We start from the raw sequence: 21237 nt of genomic DNA, 5'->3' as shown, positions 1-21237 counted from the left end.
GTGAAACCAAAACAAAATTCCTAATAATTGTTAACACCTTCCAGCTGAAGGGCAGCTCGTAGGGTTAAAACCCCCAAAACTGTGAGTCAATAAGGATGGATTCAACTTAATGCAATTTAAAGACAGTTATGGGGGCTTCCCTGGTGGCGCAGTGGGTTAAGAATCCACCTGCCAATGCAGGGGATACCGGTGCAAGCCCTGATCCGGGAAGATTCCACATGCCGCGGAGCCGCTAAGCCCGTGCGCCACAACTACTGAGCCTGCGCTCTAGAGCCCGCGAGCCACAACTACTGAGCCCGCGTGCTGCAACTACTGAAGCCCGCATGCCTAGAGCCCATATTCCGCAACAAGAGAAGCCACCACAATGGGGAGCCCGCACACTACAACAGAGTAGCCCCCACTCGCCGCAACTAGAGAAAGCCCGCGCGCAGCAATGAAGACCCACCGCAGCCATAAATAAATAAATAAATAAATAAATAAAGATAGTCATGCAGGTATTTAGGTGTTAAGCATCCTCCTCGGAGTCTTGGGGAATGCTGAAAAATCAAGAGTGGAAACAATACTGAACAATGCCATATGTTATTGAATACGTGGGTAGAGAAGCTATGTGCTATAGAAGAGGAAAAGCAAGGAGGCTAGTGTTGGTTGTAATAACATGAGCTAACATTTGAGCACTTGTATGTCAGGCATGGTGGTAAGCATTTTCAATGAATAACTTCAACCTCCCTATGAAATAAGTCATTCTATAGGTAAGGAAAATGAGGGAGATTCAGAGAGGTGAGGAATCCTGTGAAGGTCATACGGCTGGTTAGTAAAGCTGGGATTCAAACTCCAGAACCTGTGTTCTAATCACTGTGCTGACTCATCCAAGATTCAGTGACATGCTCAAGGTCATACAGCAGGCCAACGATTTCAATCCGAGACCACCTAACATTCAACAATCATGGTCTTCTTCCACAGGATCGCTCACCCTTGGCACATTCCCGGCCAGATAAATCATTGTCCGATAATGTTTAGCAACTTCCTAGTCTCTACCCACTAGATGCCAGTGGCAACCTCCCCTCCCCCAGTTGTGACAACCAATTGCCAAATGTAAGATATTGACAAATGTCTCCTAGTTCTGGAGCAAAATCACTCCCAGTTGAGGACTGTTGGTCTACTGTAACCTGCTACTTGTCCTCTTAGTCTGTTCACCTTAAGTAACTCTCAAGATTGTCCACAGCAACCCAGTGATAGAACCTGAAGCAGAGCCCAGGAATCTTGGGGCCAAAGAGAAGGAATCAGACTGAGGTTGAAGTGGCAGCTGAGGTATCACCAAGGGAGCAACGGATTAACTGGTGATGCTGTTATGCAAATGGGATGCAGTAACCTTTTGGGATGTCAGGCTGGCATCCTTGCCAGGTCACTACCCTTTGGTGGTAATCAAGGAGCAGCCCCCAGGGAAGATGGTTACCTTTTCCTTCCTGTGAAGCTCCAGGAACCTATTTTTTTCTCAAGGGGCTGGTAAGAATTTCCCTTCATCATGGGTTCCAAACAGCTTTGGAATTGCTGGGCTTTCAAATCCAAATCAGCGGGGTTGGGAATGTGGTTGGTGGGCCCATGGAACTCTAGAGTCAAGAGAGAATGTGCGGGACTTCCCTGGTGGTCCAGTGGCTAAGACTCCGCACTCCCAATGCAGGGGGCCCAGGTTCGATCCCTGGTCAGGGGACTAGGTCCCGCATGCTGCAACTAAAAGATCCCAAGTGCCACAACTAGGAGCAGCCAAATAAATAAATAAATATCAGAAAAATAAAAAAAGAGAGAGAGAATGTGCTCCCACCCCCAAGCAGGCAATTAGTCCATTACCATTGAGATTCTTTATCTAAGCTCTACGGCCCATGGATGGGACCATTTTGCTTACTGCAAACTATTTGTGAGTGCATACAGAGGTGCACTGTTCTCGGGAGAGGGGTAATGACCAAGAAAACACTGAGTAACCACTGCCTTAAGGGTTCAGCAAGGTGGCAAAGACCATGAACTTGGGAGTTAGAGGGGAGAGCAAATCTCAGCCCTGCCATTTCCTAACTACGAAGTTAATTATCTCCCTTGAGCCTTGATTCCCCCATCTCTAAAATGGGGATGAGAACAATTCATAGTGATTGTGACAACAAAGTAAGATAATACAGGTAAATGTATGCAAATAATGATAATATATGTAATGTATATATGTACAGCATTTTTAATATACATGTACAGTGTTAATGATATATGTAACATAAAGATGTATTGAGATATGTAATGAGATAACACATAATACATGTATTATTAAAATTTTTAATATAGCTATTATTACTTATAATCAGAAGCCTCCAACACCCAGTCCAAGTTCTGATTTTTCCTTTTAGCCCCCAATTTGTGACCTGGGTGGGAACTCTTCATCTGTTCCTGGCACTGAGCCCAAGACAAAAGGCTAGGCCCTGGAGGGGAAGGACTGCTCCAGAGAGCAGGGGGACACAGGACCTTGGGGAAGGGGAGAAGGATCTTCACGATGTATCTGTTTAGAGGGTTGAAGCACAGCAGTGACCTGAACTCCAGGATACTTGCTGGTCTCTGTCCTGGGGGAGAGTGCTTTCCAGGTTGCCATGAGCAAGGTGCTACCAAACTTTGCTGCACTAAGAGATGGCTCAATGCAGTCCAGTGTGCTGGGGAGGAGAGAGAGGGTTGGATCCAGTTTCCTGTCGGAAGACAGCTTGGTTGTATCATCCATCCCCAGAGGCCATGGGAGTGGCTCCAGAAGGCACACTCTTGCCCTCTGGCCAAGCTGCCAGGAAAAAGCAGCCAGGTGTTGCCTTGAAAAAGTCAGTGAGCACTGGACTAAGCAATGCCAGTTCACAAAGTTCTGCCAGCCTCTCCCTCGTCCTTCCTCTTCCCAGTTTAGAGGCCTTCTGGAGTTCCCTTGGGGGTTGGTGAGCTGGTCCTTCAAGCAGCTGCAGCCCTTTAGACCTTGAGTTGAAGATTCTTTGTACAAGCTTGGCCAGCCCTTGTGGAAAGAAAACAGGCATTTCTGAGGAAGAGGAGGTGAAATCTTAAAGATCCGTGGCCAGGGGAAGGGCAACTGGCTACAATGTCTTCACTTCCATTGTGTTTACCATTTCTGCAATACTCACTGAATGTCAGGTCCTGGAGATACAAGATAGGTGCTCCATGCTTACTGCCCTAGAGGACGTCATATGTAGTAGCTAGACAGATGAGTAACCAAACCACTAAAATAAAAAGCAGGGCTTCCCCGGTGGCACAGTGGTTAAGAATCCGCCTGCCAAGGCAGAGGACATGGGTTTGAGCCCTGGTCCGGGAAGATTCCACATGCCACGGAGCAACTAAGCCCATGTGCCACAACTACTGAGCCCACACAGCCAGAGCCCATGCTCCACAATAAGAGAAGCCACCCAATGCAGCCAAAAATAAATAAATAAAATGTAAGATAATAATAATAATTATTATTATCAAACACTTACTTTGGCCAGGTATTGTGCACATTCATCGTCACATCATCTCTTCTTTATAGCTACTATTATTTTATCAGTATTACTGATGAAGAATAGAAGCTTAGAGAGTTTAAATAACTAGGATTTTCCCTAATAAAGGGAAAGCGCATTCCAGGTAGAGAAAATATGAGCACAGGCCCAGAGGAGAGAAGGCACATGGGCAAGTGAGGTGTCAATTATTTGGACAGTGCTTACCACTTTGCAAAACACTTCTAAAAATGCCACACTTAATCCTCAGAAAAACCCTGAGAGGTAGTAATTATCACCATTCTATGGATGCAGAAATAGGCTCAAAGAGGATATTTGCAGAGTGGTACATATCAAAGGTTGAACCTCTTTTTTCTGGATCTGAGGTAAGTGTTTTTCTGTTCATTGTCCCATCTCTAATGGACCTTGTACCTGAAAACAATGGTCCAATAATAAGTAAGGGACCGACTGAGGAGTTCTCTCACCCCATGGGCCCCCTATGGGCCTCTGCAGTCTGTAGCCATGGAGAAGCTATGGAGTAGTGTTTTTCTTTGTGTGAGGTTACCCAACGGGTTGACTTTTGACCATCTTACTAAGTAAATAGTACCCAATAAAAATTCCAGAATCCTTAAAAAATGAATGAAATATATAGTTTGAATAGGCAATAGATGTACAGCACCACATTTAAAAAGTACAAGTGTGTTTGTGTGTGTGTATGTATGTGTATATATATGCCCTTTGCCCCATCTTGTCTGCAATCAAGAGGCAACCGCTGTTACCAGTTTCTTGCATATCCTTTCAGAGATATTTAGGCATCTTTATAATAGAGTGGTAAAACGCTATACCAATAAAACATGAAATCTGTATAAAATATTGTATCAATTCATTTTGCTTCATGTTAAGTACCTAAGCTGTGACAGGCCCCATGCTGGATTCATAGATAATACACGATCTAGAGTCCGAAGAACGGGGAGCAGGGGGTAGTAGGGGGTGGAAGCAACAGGTACCAAAGGACCCTAATTAGTACAAGGTACAACGTGATAAGTGTGGGAGAGAGTTCCAAGCTGTGACAGTATCACATAGTGGTCAGAACGTTTTTTCTGGAGACAGATTTGGCTTGCTCTCACTGTGACCCATGTAAATGACTGAACCTCTGTGAGCCTCTCTTTTTCCATCTATCAGAATGGACTAATAATAGTACTTACTTCATAGGTTTGTTGAAAGGAATAAATAAGACATACAAAGCACTTGGCACGGGACTTGCCTGGTGGTGTAGTGGTTAAGTGGTTAAGAATCCACCTGCCAGGGACTTCCCTGGTGGCACAGTGGTTGGAAATCTGCCTGCCAGTGCAGGGGACACGGGTTCAAGCCCTGGTCCGGGAGGATTCCACATGCCGCGGACCAGCTAGGCCCTTGCACCACAACTACTGAAGCCCACGTGCTCTAGGGCCCGCGTGCTGCAACTACTGAGCCTGTGTGCTGCAACTGCTGAAGCCCTCACGTCTAGAGCCCATGCTCCGCAACAAGAGAAGTCACCGTAATGAGAAGCCCGCGCACCGCAATAAAGAGTGGCCCCTGCTGGCCGCAACTAGAGAAAGCCTGTGCACAGCAACGAAGACCCAGCACAGCCAAAAATAATTTTAAAAATAAGATAAAATTTTAAAAATAATAATAAAAAAAGAATCCGCCTGCCAATGCAGGGGACACGGGTTCAAGCCCTGGTCCGGGAAGATCCACATGCCGCGGAGCAACTAAGCCCATGCGCCACAACTACTGAGCCTGCGCTGTAGAGCCTGCGACCCACAACTACCGAGCCTGTGTGCCACAACTACTGAAGGCCGCGCGCCTAGAGCCCGTACTCCGCAACAAGAAAAGCCACCACAAAGAGAAGCCCGCGCACCATAACGAAGAGTAGCCCCCGCCCGCCGCAACTGGAGAAAGCCCGCGCGCAGCAACGAAGACCCAACGTAGCCAAAAATTAAAAAAAAAAAACAAAAAACCCATTTGTGTTAAAAAAAAAAAGCGTTTGGCACCTATTAGGCACTCAATAAATGTTAACTAAAAAAACAGTATTTTAGCTCTCAATAAATGCTGGCTATTATCACTCAACTCCACAGTCCCTGGTTGGAAAACTCACAAAGCTGTGAAAACAGGACTTCTCTTTTAAAAAACAAATTTGGCGGCAAAACGTAATCTAACGTGAGGCTAGGGGCTTCCCGGGTGGCGCAGTGGTTGGGAATCCGCCTGCCAATTCAGGGGACACGGGTTCGAGCCCTGTTCCAGGAAGATCCCACATGCTGCGGAGCAACTAAGCCCGTGAGCCACAACTACTGAGCCTGCGCTCTAGAGCCCACGTGCCACAACTACTGAGCCCTTGTGCCACCACTACTGAAGCCCGTGCGCCTAGAGCCTGCACTCGGCAACAAGAGAAGCCATCGCAATGAGAAGCCCGCGCACCGCAATGAAGAGTGGCCCCCGCTCGCTGCGACTAGACAAAGCCCGCGAGCAGCAGCGAAGACCCAATGCAGCCAAAAATAAAAATAAATATAGATACATTAAAGAAATTAAAAGTTTAAAAATAAAAAACAAAGTGAGGCTATTCTTCTGATTTAATATGAATATTCATAAGTGTACCCAAATTAATATGAATATTCATATGCTTTGCTACAGAAGTATCCGTATGTTTGGTTACTGAGTGCTGCCCGAGGTCTTGCTGGGAGTGTTAGATTATGTACTCCTGTACTCCTGTACTCTTGATAGGGAGAAAAGGGAAAGCTTTTTTTTTTTTGATGGCTTGTTTTTGTTTCTTGATGGCTTGTATTTTTTCAGCTTAATCTCAGTAAAGTCCTGAGGAATCCTCCCAGGATTTAAACTCACAGCCCCTTGATTCCTGCATATTCAAGGCCTTGTGGAAAGAAATGTTGAGCTTGGAGTCAGGAGGCCTGATTTTCTTCTTTTTACCAAGCTTCTCTAGGTTTGTTTTATTATCCCTATGGCAACGCCTAGCAAAAGTGCCTGGCATTTAGCAAGCCCTTCATAAATATATATCGAATACACTCTAAAACGAGGTAGTTTTTCACTCGTAGTTCCTGATTCCTTCCTTCCTTCCTCTTGGTCCTGTTGCAGGCAGGGGGCAATGGCAGCCTGCCCTCCGTGGGTGAGGGTGCAGGAAGGATAAATCACAGAGACTTTCGGACAGGAAGAGCCCTAAGCGAGTCAACTCCTCTACTCAGCACCTCCGCACAAGGAAGCTGGATCCCCAATCCTACCCCTTGGGCACGTCTGAGGGTCGCTTTCCTAGATGTGGTAAATGGTCCTCCTCTCCTCCCCTTTCAACGCTTGAAACTAAAATATTCCTTGGAATTGGGTCCTCAATTGCACCTAGGAGTCCGGATCCGCCTCAGAACTTCCTCCCGCAAAGCGCGGGGCCCGCGCAGGCCCAGTACCCTCGCTTGGCCGGCGAGCTCCGACCCCCGCCCGCCCTGGAGGACTGTGGGTGGACGCTCTTGCAGAGCGCCTCTCGCTGGTCGGGGCGGGGGTGGGCGGAGCCAACGCCGCCCAGGCCGGGGAAGCGGAGGGTGGGGACACTCTGGCCCGGCTCTCGGTGGTGCGGGGAACGGGAGGGAGCAGCGGCCGCTCTGGTCGGCGGACGTGCTGCCGATCAGTCCCGGAAGCGAAGGAACGATGGCGGAGAGTCCGACTGAAGAGGCGGCGACGGCAGGCGCCGGGGCGGCGGGCCCCGGGGCGAGCGGCGTCGCCGGTGTTGTTGGCGTTAGCGGCGGCGGCGGGTTCGGGCCGCCTTTCCTGCCGGATGTGTGGGCGGCGGCGGCGGCAGCGGGCGGGGCCGGGGGGCCAGGGAGCGGCCTGGCTCCGCTGCCCGGGCTCCCGCCCTCGGCCGCTGCCCACGGGGCCGCTCTGCTTAGCCACTGGGACCCCACACTCAGCTCCGACTGGGACGGCGAGCGAACCGCGCCGCAGTGTCTACTCCGGATCAAGCGGTGAGCCGGGGTTTTTCCTCCCCCAGCCCCGAGCTCCGGGGCTCGACCTTCCCCGCCGCCCCCACCCTGTCCCACTACCACCCCCGCTGCCCTCGCGGCGGCCCAGCTCCCAAGCCCACGTCTTGCCAGCCCGGAGCGTCGGGATCCAAGTCCCCTTTCCCCCCGCCCCCAGCCCCACACGCACCAAGCCCCTCCTCGCGTATCCAGGTCCGACCCCGCCCCTCGGTAACCTCCCTTGAGCCCTCGGTCTCCAGTCCGGACACCCTCCCCCACACCTCCCGACCTCCCGCCCGAAACCCGACCCTTCGGCGCTTCAGTAACACCCCCTCCCGCCCTCCGCACCGCCCCTCTCCCCCCTTCTCCACCCCAGCCTTGTTAGATGCAGCCCGGAGGCCCCACCCAGCGGTCCCCTGCGTCGTCTCCTCCCGAGCCCCATTTGTAAGACACACACACAGCTTGCTTTGCCCGGCCTGAGACGTCAGGCCATCCTGGCTTTATTCTCGGCCTCCTCAACCCCCTCCACAGAGTCCCCTCCCCAAGTCTAGGTCGCTTCCCACGCATGCCCGCAGCCTTCTCTTGAACCACTTTTCCAGAACCCCAAAGCTCTCTACTCTCACACCTGTTCCAGGAACTCAAGCTTCCATCCCCCCGCCGCCCCCGCCCCCCAGTCTCACATTGGCTTGTAATATCCCACTCAAGACTTTCTTTTCTGTATTCTTTCCTCTGAGTCATGTGATTTACTTTCTGAAGCAAATGTACCCAATTGAAATATAGGAACAAAGGCCCAAGTCCCTTCTGTGCTTATTTCTTGGGTGACTGATCTCAGATCATATCATTTAACAGATAATGTTTTTGTGAAATTGCTTAGCATAGTACCTACATAGGAAAAGGGAATGCTTTTTAGCTGCTGTTAATCCTGAAACCTGTTTGCTGATAGCCAGACTCTCTCTCCCTATGCCACCATCACAGTCATCCTCATCTAGGTAATCACATTCCCCACATTCCAAGTTCTTTCAGATGTTTCTGCCTACTTTCAAGGTTGTACTAAAAATTAAACAGCATACTGTGTGTAAAGTACCTGCCCAGTGCCTGACACAGTTTGCCAACTCCATCAAGGTTGCCACCTCTAACTTAAGAAACTCAGCACTCCTCAACTCTTGTACTCCTTCAGCCATTTCAGTCTTCCAGTCCTAACATATCTCTGAGTTCTGCCAATACTTTTCCTCCACTCTGTCGCTTGTTTGCACTTTTTTATGTCCCTCTGTACCGTAGCAAGTCCCTAGATTTCCCACCTATAGGCCCTTGCGCACAACTGATCCATTCTAGTTTATGAGCTATGACCTAGAAGTCCTCTCATCTTCTATAGTAATGACTTCATGTCATCCTCCACCTGTGAGATTCTCAGCAATTTCAGAGGGTCCCCATCCCAACCTGAAGAGGTCTGTACACTATTAGTCTCCTGGGCAAGAAGGCCATTATTGCTCCCTGCTAGCTCACTTGCTTCATATAATCCCTGTGCTGACAACGGTCCACTGTGTGGTTTATGGAATTAGTTTTTTAGTGGAGTTGATTATGCCTTCCCAGTTACGGAGAAATCTTCATTTAGCATTCAGCCGTAGTACCTGGGAATCTCGGAGGTGGGGAGTGAATGAAGTGCCATGTGGGAGGAAGTGAGAGTAAATGGGATGTGGCTTTTCCAGGGTGACATCGGACACCATTGGGATCTCTGATTTTTTTTCCCCCCCTCCCTTCCCTCCCCCTGAGGAAACAATGCCCCTTTGATGATAATTTGCTCTCTGCTTGCCTGACAAATACGCAGCTGAGATTTCTCAGCCAACAAGACGGTGCAAACATTTGTGGTACCAAGCACCACTTTCTCGAACCCTGGCCTCACTGAGGTGATAACAACTGTCCTGCTCAAGGGATTCCCCTTTTTTCTCCTCTCCCTCACTCCCTCCCCCACTTCCTCTTGGTGTTATACAGGGATATCATGTCCATTTATAAGGAGCCTCCTCCAGGAATGTTCGTTGTACCTGATACTGTTGACATGACTAAGGTATGTACCTTGGTGGGGTTTGGGGGTTATTGGGAAATTGGGCCCATGAAGTTGAAAGAGCCTAAAAGAGATTATCCAGCTCACATCTCTGATTACATAGATGAATAAATCAAAACCCCAAGAGAGTAAGTGGCTTGCCCAAGGTCACACAGTGAGGTGGAGCGGAGCCTTGAACAGGTATCTGTTTTGGGGTGCCAAAAGGTCCTGGTTGGCTTGGAAAAGCCCAGTTCATGCCTGTTGTCCAAGCTTAGTTATTAATAGAGCACACTCTTTACCTCTCAGAAATGCTCCGGTTTGGATGATAAATTATATGGTCACCCTATTGTACTAGCCAACTCTTCCCCCATCCTGCCTCTCTTGACCTTTAAGTGTGGTGCTGTAAGTCAGATGCCAAGAAGGTTGGGGATGGGACAAGCTTGAGTGAACCGTGTTTGTAGTTACAGGGCCTTGTTTAGGCTCCTGTCCTTACTGATTGCTTTTGAATATCCTTTCCACCCCAAAGACCGTTCCTGTCTTGTCCACACACAGACACAGAGAAAGCTTAAATTCCTCTGGCATAGATACCTCGACTTCTCTGTCACTGACTGCTCTACCCTGAGAAGTGAACTTTTACTTAAACTGAAATCGGGAAGAAATGAGATTACCTAAGTCTAGTGTTGTTTAAATGAAAACTCCTTGTAGGGTCAAATTTCTTATAGTAAAAATTCAGATTTGGTATTATTTGTGTGTCTGTTTTGTTTTGAATAGGTTTCCCTTTAAATTGATTTTTTTCTTTTTCTGTGGTTGGAAATGTTTTCCCTGGGACATCTTGTTCTTAGTCAAGTATTAGTGTTAATATGCTAGTCCCTGGGGTCCCAGAATTGATGTCATGTTGATACCATTTGAGCTTGCTATCCCAGTTGACGGAAGGCTAAAAGATAACATAGGAGCCACCAGGGCGAGGCGGGGACTGTAGCCAGAGGCACTGGATTGCAGGTCCTTTTTCCTCTTGCTGTTTAAATTCTGAGCAGACTTAAGTGCCTAGGAGCCTTTGTAGATGAAGAAATATAACTGAGTCAGTTAGGTTTTCTTCCCTTCAAGAAGGGAAGTCTTGTTCAATAAATCACAGCTGGAGGAAGAGAATTTAGCATTTTGTTTCAAGTGCTGCTGATTTTTTTATATGGTTATTAACCTACAGTGTTGGGGAAAGTTCTGGGGATAGTCTATGGCTCCGAGTGGACCCTGAGTTTCCCCATTTTTCTTTGTATCTTTCACACAGCTGGATGCTGCCTGAGCCACATCCTCCACAGTAGGTTTGATCCTCTGCGGAGGAGACAGATACCGTAGGCCTCCATCACAACCCTCAGCTCTGCCCTGTGATTGGCACTGGTGCTGTGGCCTCCAATCCCTTTCTTCTTTTCCATTCATCCCCTCCCCTTGGTGCCACATAAATGGAGGGTGGAGTTGCATCGTACGCATGTTTAACCTAGGCAAATCCAAACATACGTACTCAGTAAAAATAGGTATTGACTTCTTAAAATTGAACATGCTAGGACAGTATTTTACAGATGTTTATTATGTTTTGCACGTTGGTGTTCTATCCATTTGTTATATAAAATACTGATCAGGGAAGTCCGAACAAAAAACATGCTTTAAGGGAGTTTTAAGGGACACTCAAGGGTGATTTTGGCTAGATTCAATTTTCACCTTGGGCTCTAACTTTAGAATGTAACCCCTGAGAAAGATGCCACTACACTGTAATGGGGTTTCTTAAAATTCCAAAAATATTTATTAGTGTGAGTGAGCACAGGCTATTCATTTTTCATGGTGAGGATATGGAATATGGATTCAGATGAAGGTCCTGCTTCTGGCGTGGGTAGCAAGTGGAAGTCAGGAGGGTTTGGGATGGGACATCACCTCACAATTTTGAGATGGGGTTTTATTTTGCAGATTCATGCATTGATCACAGGCCCATTTGACACTCCTTATGAAGGGGGTTTCTTCCTGTTCGTGTTTCGGTGTCCGCCCGACTATCCCATCCACCCACCTCGGGTCAAACTGATGACAACGGGCAATAACACAGTGAGGTTTAACCCCAACTTCTACCGCAATGGGAAAGTCTGCTTGAGTATTCTAGGGTAAGAGGAGACTTCTAAGTGGCCAAGTTGGTTGTTAGCAAATATTACTCTAGGCCAGCCTTCATCAACCAGGGTTTCTCATCTGAATCACAGGACACAGAAAATGATTGGAGTGACTGTTTCCTCACTTCTCCCCCGGATGGTACTTGATTACTGTCATTCTAGATGCAGAAAAAGAAGTTAATTCATGACGTACAATGGATGCCTTAGTGAAGTGGTTCACCCCGAGCAGCAGTAGCATCTGGAAATTCATAGCCATGTAGAGTCTGGGCCCCTGCCCCCAGACTTGTTATACCAAGAACTCTGGGGGTAGGGCCAGCAGTCTGTGTCTTACAGGCTCTCCAGGTGATTCTGGCGCAAACTGTTGGAGAACCACTCCCTTAGGGCATCAGGGCTTAATTCTCTCCTGAGCAGGTTGAGAAAGGCTGCAGATCCTGTGCCATTCAAGGCTGTGAATGTCTTATTTCTGAGTCTCTCGTGAGTGGCTTTGGAGGCAGTGGTGGTGATGATGATGATTATATTTTAGCAACTGAATGAAAAATGTCTGAGGTTGGAAGTCACATCAGATATGAAACAGATGTTTCAAGTACATTTTTGTTTCTGGGTGCTACCAAGATTTTGCTTCATGTAGTTCTCATCCATTCCCTTTTAATCTCCTTTGGGGGTTAAAAATTCAGAATAGAAATATCTTCTAGCATATTCTGGATTGGTCTTTTTAGTGTGGTCTGAATTTCCCTGGGGCATAGAACAAGTAAAAGTTGAAGTTAAGAAAGTTGCCCAGACTGGTAATACTGTTTTCTTTCTTCCTGTCCAATCCAATATATTTTTAGGTTTGTGTAGGGAAAAGGCAGCTTAAACAAACTTCTCCCTCTGCCCAATTCTCTCAGATCGAAGAATATGTTCTGTGATCGTGGCAGTGAGACAGTCCTTTGAAGGAGGTTGTCCTTAAAGAAGTCCTTTATCTCGTTAGGGTGTAGGATTGTCGGTGCCGGAAGGACAGTGAGTGGTATATGTAAACCACAGTGGTAAGGAAACTTAGTTGTTGTTTCTGTATGAAAGTTGTTCTTGAAAGTGTTTTTGTATTAGGTTTTCCTTCATTAGGCCAATATAAAACGATTTCGAGCAAACATCAGTTCACGGTAGAAACAGGGGAAGTAAGATGGTGGGGTAAAAGTGGCAGAAGTATTGGGTGGAAAAGGAGAAGCTACTCTGAATTTGAAAATTTGCCGTCAAGAATCAGAGTAGAGGGCTTCCCTGGTGGCGCAGTGGTTGAGAGTCCGCCTGCCGATGCAGGGGACGCGGGTTCGTGCCCCGGTCCGGGAAGACCCCCCCCCGCAAAAAAAAAAAAAAAGAGTCAGAGTAGAAAATTCCCATGTGTACTTAGTTGACTATTCACCTTAACAGCTGCATTCCTTTCCTCCCTACCTAGAAAAAAATATTGGGCTGACTTACAAAAGAAATTGAATGAGTTTACCCTGTCGACTTCAATCCCCAAATACTAGACGCGTCGGAGAGCACAAGGTCTAGGGTTCCTGGGGGACCGAAGCTGAGAAGAGAGGTTGAGAGGCACTGAAGAGCGAGCCCTGAGGAAGTTACTCTTCCCCATTACTTAGTGGCCTTCCCTTAAGGCCAGCAGGGAAAGGGAAGTGGCGAGTTAACTTGAACAAGCCAGTCCTGGTTCAGGTTGTGTTCAGCTTCCAGCTCAGGTGCCATCTCTTCAATTAATTGAGTTAAAAATAAATGTCCTTAATGTCCAAGCTTCCCTCCTTCTCCCAACATTCCATCAGGCATATGAAAGAGAGGAGCAATTTTGGTGTCTCTGTTGTTGAAGATGTTTTTCATGTGTTACTTTCAAGCCCTCCACACTCTAGAAGTGCCCCTTATTCCCATTCTGTCCTTTGGCAGAGTTCTGTAGTTTTCAGAGGATTTGACACTCTTTGGGGTTTGATAGAGAGCTGGATCCCCGATCACCAACCCCACCACACGGCCTCTAACCAGGCAGCTTCAGCCCCTTCTCTGCCTCTGCTCAACTTCTCTCTCCTCTCTGTGACTCCATCACCACCCATAAATAAATAAGCTCTTTAAGATCCATAGAGGTTAACATTTAGATTGCCTTTGGAGCTGTTTTCTTACCTTATTTCTTTCATTTTGATGAAGGGAACCTTCCCTGGCTACTGTTTCTCTCCTAGCCCAAAGAAAATCCCTTCAAAGTTACTTTGCTTGCTTTGCCCTCTTTTGTGACACTTGATAAGAGGATTAGGCAGTTGAGTGATTTCTGGTGAATGAGGGTGAGATGGAGGCTGGGAAATTCCAGAGTGTTAATAGTGAAAGAGAAAGTGAGTCACTTGTGATGGTGCTGCCAGGCCCCGGGGTACTCAGTACACTGGTCTTTCTGTATGGCCTCTCCCGTCTCTCTCTGCCTCACCCTCTTCCCTTCCCTCTGATGTGTTTTGCAGTACGTGGACTGGCCCTGCCTGGAGCCCAGCCCAGAGCATCTCTTCCGTGCTCATCTCCATCCAGTCCCTGATGACTGAGAACCCCTATCACAATGAACCTGGCTTTGAGCAGGTAAGGCCAGGTGGGCCCAGCTTTGGGGTGTAGAATATTGGGTTTTAAGGGATCTGAAAGATCTACTTGGGGGGTTTTGTTTTGTTTTTGACCTGGCTCAGCCCCATGTATTAAACTCGTCACTGTGGGAGAAAAAAGGAGCTGGCATGTGTGTGCCTTAATAATGAATTTTTTTCCCTATTAAATTACAATAACACTGTCAAATTATTTGCATTTGATTTGGATTAATGTCAGTGGAGTCATTTGGAAATTGATTCTGCGTCTGTTTTGGGGGCTCTTGGAGCCAGTGTGTTCTTCTGTATGCCTCCATTCCCCAGTATCCCCTTAAGGTGCTCCCTAGTGACTACTGCTGAGCCAGACTTCCTTTTGGAGTTACGAAGTCCTGTTACCTGCAGAGCCGCAGGAACAGTCACTGGCTAGGGCAAGAATATTTTCGTCAGTGCTGCCAAGTAGAAGGTGGAGAAAACTCATCATTTCCAAGGGTGCACTGTACGCCGGCCACTTCCAGACTCTTATATGTAACTTCTCACTTAATCCTCATACTGACTCTGCAAGATAAATGTTATCCCCATTTTCAGCTGAGGTAATGGTGACCTGGAGAGGTTAGTTAACTTTCACAAGGACACACAGATCAGGATGTAGTCCCAGGAGCCCAAAGTCTTCCGTTGTTTCAAAGCCCCTTCCAGATTAGTCATGAGCACAGGAAAAGAGTTCCAGTGATATTATCAAAAGATATAATCATTCAGTGTAAATGATTAAAACGGCTTAATTCATTTTGAAACTATTTGAGATAACACTAACATTGGTGATTCTTCTGTAGTCCTAAACAAATGGAAATACCTTTTAAGAATGAACAAAAATTATTCCCTAAGCCATCCTTTCAAACAAATAGTGAATGTGATTTCAGGAGTAGGTGGAAATGGAAACGGACCTCATTGGCTAACCAAGGAGCTGATTTTTACGTCTTGTTTGGAAATTCAAGAGATGGGACTTTTATTCTTAAAACTACCAAACATTCTTGGCTCACAGAACCCCCTTGTCTTGGTAGTTTTTTTCACAGTTCCCCAGGCAGAAAGAAATGCCACACTGTTCCATTTGTTAAGTAGTTAGGTCCAAACAAGTTACTTCCTTCTCAGATGACTACACTGACTTAATAATAGGATGTGTACACCTGTTCAGTGCCCCACAACTTTTAAAATCTTGGAATCAGATCAGAGCCACCACCCTCATTTCTGTTTCCTCCTGTTTTCATATGCTACTTGCTATTTATCCAAGTAGTGACTGAAAATCCAGCTTCGTGAAAACAATATGTCATCAAAAGGAATGTAGGGCTTCCCTGGTGGTGCAGTGGTTGAGAGTCCGCCTGCCGATTCAGGGGACGCGGGTTCGTGCCCCGGTCCGGGAAGATCCCACGTGCCGCGGAGCGGCTGGGCCCGTGAGCCATGGCCGCTGAGCCTGCGCGTCCAGAGCGTGTGCTCCGCAACGGGGGAGGCCACGGCAGTGAGAGGCCGGCGTGCCGCAAAAAAAAAAAAAGGAATGTAATACAGTTCAACATTAAAACTGAACTACCTGTCTCAAGGTAGTAGTTTGCATGGAGTCTCACAGGTGTTGAATGCTGTGGTTTCCCTCAAAAAGTTTACAGTATCCCACAGTGCCCTTGTGATTTCGCTGTGGTGCACATTGGGAACCGTGGTGGTAGGCTGAAGGCATGTGTGTATTTCCTGTTCATTACATGTTTTGATCAGCCAAGGCTCTGACTGACTAGAGTTGGTGGTGGGAGGGGGAACAAGGGAGGAGTCACAGGGTGGAACGCCGTGCTCCCGTCTGTTCACGCCCACATGTTCCTGCCAGCTCTCCAGACCAGTTTCGGAGATTTTTCTTTTGAAAACTTCAGGTTCTACTTCTGATAGACAATAGTTGAATTCAATGATGGTGGAATCCACAGATGTGTAAAGGAGTTAATCAGGAAGCATCCCGATATCGATAGGTTTTTCAGGCTAAGACTCCTAGCATCATTTATACCTTTTTGTCCCACCATTATTCTTATACATGGTTATTTCCCACTTAATCCTTCCTGCGAGGCCCTTCATTTCAGGCTTAGGGAAATTTGATGCATGTGGTTTGCTGCTTATAGGTCAAATGACCCATAACAGAGGATGGGTACTGGTATGTGTGGCGGGGGTGGGCGGGGTGAGTGGTTTCAGGGACTTAGTTGCTCTTCATGGATCTGCCGTATAGTGGGAAAGGTATCCTCTTAGTTCATTTGCTTGGGTCACGTACATACTAATCCTAAAATCTCTTCCCATTGGCTTTTCTTTTTACCTAAATTTTGTACTTGGATACTGTGGTGTCTGTCACATTATAGGAGAGACATCCAGGAGACAGCAAAAATTACAATGAATGTATTCGGCATGAGACCATCAGGGTGGCGGTCTGTGACATGATGGAAGGAAAGTGTCCCTGCCCTGAACCCCTACGGTATGTGTAAAGAGAGCCCACTTGGTACTTGGTATTCCTTTTGGATATTTAGCTTGTTCGTACATTTGAGAACCTTTGGGGCAAAGTCCAGTGTTGGACACAAGAGAAAGACAGAAAAAGGCGAGATGTGGTTCATGCTTTTAAAGAGCAAGTGACCGAGGGGTTTCCCAGAAGGAAGTTCAGAGAGCTTTTTGGTCCTTGGAGATGCCGAGCCTGATGGGAAAGACACAAGTCCATGCCTTCAGGGAGCCCCTGTTTGACTAGAGACACTTAACTGTTGTACAGCCAAGTGAGGTGTAGGGTACTTCATAATAAACCCATTTCTTAGGGTTCAGGTTTATTCTAGGTGTGAAAAAGCTAGATGAGCAAAGAGGTAATGAAACAAACTTTTCTAGGGAATGGGTGGGGCGACGGTTTTTTCTTTCTTTTTTTTTTATTGACATATAGTTGATTACAGTGTTTCAGGTGTATCTAGGAGAATTTTGAGTAAGGTTTGGGATTAGGGATGGCCTGTGGAAAATGAATGAGAATGAGCAAGTCATGAGTTGAAGTTGGAGTTCAAATGGTCCGTATTAACAGTCACTCTCATTTGATAATCCTTAGGGTATAAGGGAAATCAACCATGGGCAGTCAGCTGTTTCTTTTTCCATTTACCATTGAAACATCTTTGTAGGAAACCAGATCTGGTCTTGGGAACTCTAGCTGCTGAATTTGGCATTAAGGTTACACGGTGAAGGGGTGGTGCCTTCCCCTCCTGTTCCTGAGTGAAGCTCCTCTGCTTGTCTTCCAGGGGGGTGATGGAGAAGTCCTTCCTGGAGTATTACGACTTCTACGAGGTGGCCTGCAAAGATCGGCTGCACCTGCAAGGCCAGACCATGCAGGTAACAGAGCCCCTGCTGCTGACTCCCGAGGCCTTACAGCAGACCATGTAAACCCCCCGCACAAGGGTGACATCCGCATCTCTCATAGAGTTCAGAGCCACAAGGAACCTGGTGCACTGAGTAGCTGAGGCCCAGAGAGAGACTGAAGTCATATGGAGTTGGTTCTAGGTTCCTGGCATAAAGTAGGTACTCAAGAGTAGAATCTGAATCATCCTGCTTTCTAGCCTGGAACTCCTTCCCTTCTTGGTCAGTAGTCTTTTCAAACCAAGAACATTCAGCCCTCTCAGAACTTAGGGATTATGAGAGTCATCTGTTGGAATTCCATCCCTAGCTCAGGGGGGTGCTAAGGGAAGGAATGCTTAGGGGAACATTGGGTGTGCAATTACTATTGAAAGAACCTCATACAAGGATGGTAACCAGTTGTTCATTCTCTGCCTCTACTGGGGAAATGTGTTTCTGCTTCCAGTAAGAATGCAGAATTTAGGCTTGCTTAAAAGAAGAGGTTCTCGGACTTCCTTGGTGGCGCAGTGGATAAGACTCTGTGCTCCCCAATGCAGGGGGCCTGGGTTCAATCCCTGGTCGGGACTAGATCCCACATGCATGCCGCAATTAAGACCCGGCACAACGAAATAAACAAATATTAAAAAAAAATAAAAGAGGTTCTTATTAAACCGAATTGTAAATAGGATCAAATATAAGTGACTGGTTGAGAACCTTCCTGTCCTGAAGGGCCAGTCCTGTGTCTCTTGGATCATTTACTTGCTTAGAAAAGTGGTGACTTGGATAAGTGGCTAAAGCCTCTTCAGGTTCTTTCCAGTTCTTTTTGGTCTATGTTCCCACCCACCCAGCACCACCAGCAGTGGGAGTAACTGTTCTGTTTCCTCAGGTGCTGCTCAGAGATGGTAGCTTCCCTGTCCTCCCTTCAAGGACTTCCCTCCTACGTGCCGCATTTAAACTCAAAGGGCAGGACCAGCTCAAGGCTGACTTGCTTCCTGAACCTTTTTTGAGACTATGTCGAGGATGATGCGTGCTGTAGCTTGTTCCCCGTCAGGAATGATCATGGCTGGTATCTAGCAGCATTTCTGATGTTCACTCTGTGAAGGAAAAACAACTCGTGACGAGGGAAGGGCAGGGAGGAGCAGCACCTGGGGAGGCGGAGAACGGGTGGACACGGAGCCAGTGAGGACAGGAGGAAGATCTGGGAAATTGGCGGCTCCGGAGTAAGTGTGGAGCTCAGCTTTGGGGGGACATAACCCTCAGATGTGAGAAGTATGGGCTGTAGTCACAAGAGACTGACTGACATCCACTGGCCCTTGATCGTGAGGGTAATGCGTGGGCAGAGGCGTGGAAGGAGTTTAGGTGGGAGGAGCAGACGTTCTGTGAGAGGGAAGATCGTGGACTTCCTTGTAACTGCCGAGGAAGGAGGTCTCCACTTGTTTGAGCCCTGGGCGAGCCACTTTGCTGCCATAATCCTTATTTGGCATTTTAAATTTCTTTTTTTATACCCTCCACCCCACCCATAGTTATTTTTGAGACTTTAAGGACAGTTAACCCCTTTCCATGTAATGTTTGGTTATCTTTGATCTCGAATGACAAGGACTGGAGTGATGCCCAGAAACCTGGACAGGAATGTGATGACTGGTCCATGGGGAGGAGGGCAGGTACTTATCGGAAGTCAGAACTCCTTCATTCTAGACCTGCCTGTGATCTCAGAAAAGCAAATTGCCCTTTTTGAGTAGAGGGAATGAAGGATAATTTCCCCCTTATATAGTTTGTATGAGGTTTATTGAAAACACCAGCAAACTGAAGGATCCCAGTCCTGGTCTTGAACCTCTCTTCCCTGTCGATGTCGCCATTACTGTGTCCCCCTCCTGCACGGTGGCTTGCTTTGGGGGAACGCAAACACATTGTAATGTTGGCCCAAGCCAGATCTGTTTGGGGTGGTGAACGTGCCACAGTATTCCTAAACAAAGATGGTGTCGTCTGCTGTTGGGAACTCTGTGCTGTGCCCCCTTCCGTCCCCGTGCTCAGAAGTTGAGCGTGTGTTTCACGTGGGCCTAAAGCTGCTCTGTCTAGGGTGAGCCACCCAGACTTGAATCTTCCTTCCCGCTTGTCTCCTTTCCCCCACAGGACCCTTTTGGAGAGAAGCGGGGCCACTTTGACTACCAGTCCCTCTTGATGCGCCTGGGACTGATTCGTCAGAAAGTGCTGGAGAGGCTCCATAATGAGAACGCCGAAATGGACTCTGATAGCAGCTCGTCTGGGACAGAGACAGACCTGCATGGGAGCCTGAGGGTTTAGACCCTGCTCCCCGTCCCCTCCCCTCACTCGAGAGTCCCAGCCAAGTCCCTTCCCCCACCCCAGGGATGGAGAGGCACTGGTGTATCTCCCTCCAAATGTGACATCATCCCGCAAGATGGCAAGAACCAAGCAAGCTTGGATCCCAGGGTGTGGAAGTGGGGAGGCTGTTCCCGCTCTGCCCTCCTTGGCTCTCGAGCATCTGGGGCTGTGTGCATCCCATATCAGGGGCCAAGGTACCTATGCAGGAGCACCTAGGGCGAGGGCCTCTGGCAAAAACAAAACCACCAACACGCCTCTCCACAGGGCCAGCTCCTTAGGGACAGGTGGAGACGGAGATTGCAGTTCCTAGAGGGAGGGCGCCCAAATGATTTATGGGGATATCTGGAAGGTAGCTTGGGGTGGGGGGCTGTCCGTGACACTTAAGCAGTCTGGGTGGTTGTCTGTCTGTCTGCAGTTTTGAAGCAGGGCTTCCCAATGCCCTTTTCCTCCCTGCCTCTTTACCCCCATTATTTCCCACAGGCCAGCATAATTTTGTTTTTCCTAATTTATAGTCACTGTTCTAGACAGACCAAAGAGAAGGCACAGTGGTGGAGTCTAGGCTGCTGCTGAGTAAGCTTTACCTATAGCACCTGAGCACCTTTGTCCTCCGCCCCCCACTCCCTCACCCATTCTGGAGTTAAGACAGAAGGTGAATGTGACTGGGCCTGAACCAAGGTCTTGGTGAAGCCTCCGCACAGGCACCGTAAGAAGCTGAAAATGCCGTTTGTTCCCGCAGTCACTTATTTGAAAATTCCCCAGTGCAGACAGCTGTTGTGTGTATGGGATTAGAGCCACTACATGGAACAGTCTCTTACAGATTTTTTCATAAATACTAGTCACAATGAGGGTTTTACTCCTGGGGCTGGGGTACAGGGGGGAGGCTGATGCTAGCCCTGTTGTATTTTGTTTGGCTGTCCTTGTGTGTTTTCACCTCAGCCCGTAGTCCCCCTCCTCACTTCAGAGCCCAGGGAGTTGTGGGCAGCAAGGGTGGCCAGTGGCAGAGGGGATTGGGGCTGGGACTCTGCGACTCCTCTCCTCCTCCCCCTCCCACCCCCAACTGCTCCTTGTCACTGACTCTGATGGGTGTTTGCCTGGCCGTGTCGCTTCTCTATTTAGCTGCAGTGATCCTTTATCTGGTTGGCTCAGAAAAAAATGTGCTTTAGGTGCCCTGTGACACGGGGCATCAAGGGAACCCATCCTTCCCCTTTTTGATGTGTCCTCCTGTGCTTTCCAGATTCTTACTGACAGGTCTCCCAGTGGGGTATTGGTGATCCACATGACACGGGGCCTCAGTCAGTATCCAGCCAC

General features: G+C 47.9%; 1 protein-coding gene across 1 annotated transcript; it reads left to right on the top strand.

The window, feature by feature from the left end:
* Window positions 1-7160: 7160 nt before the first annotated feature.
* Window positions 7161-19890, top strand: UBE2Z (ubiquitin conjugating enzyme E2 Z; the record flags this gene model as incomplete). The annotated part of the gene is made up of 7 exons (XM_079725207.1): window positions 7161-7489; window positions 9473-9545; window positions 11475-11662; window positions 14119-14230; window positions 16596-16708; window positions 17499-17589; window positions 19720-19890. The coding sequence occupies exons 1-7, from the start codon at window positions 7176-7178 to the stop codon at window positions 19888-19890; spliced, it is 1062 nt and encodes a 353-aa protein (XP_079581333.1). The 5' UTR covers window positions 7161-7175.
* Between the last annotated feature and the right edge of the window lie 1347 nt (window positions 19891-21237).

Source organism: Hyperoodon ampullatus, assembly GCF_949752795.1.
Source record: "Hyperoodon ampullatus genome assembly, chromosome: 19".
NCBI lineage: Eukaryota > Metazoa > Chordata > Mammalia > Artiodactyla > Ziphiidae > Hyperoodon > Hyperoodon ampullatus.
This window is presented reverse-complemented; position numbering and strand designations above follow the sequence as displayed.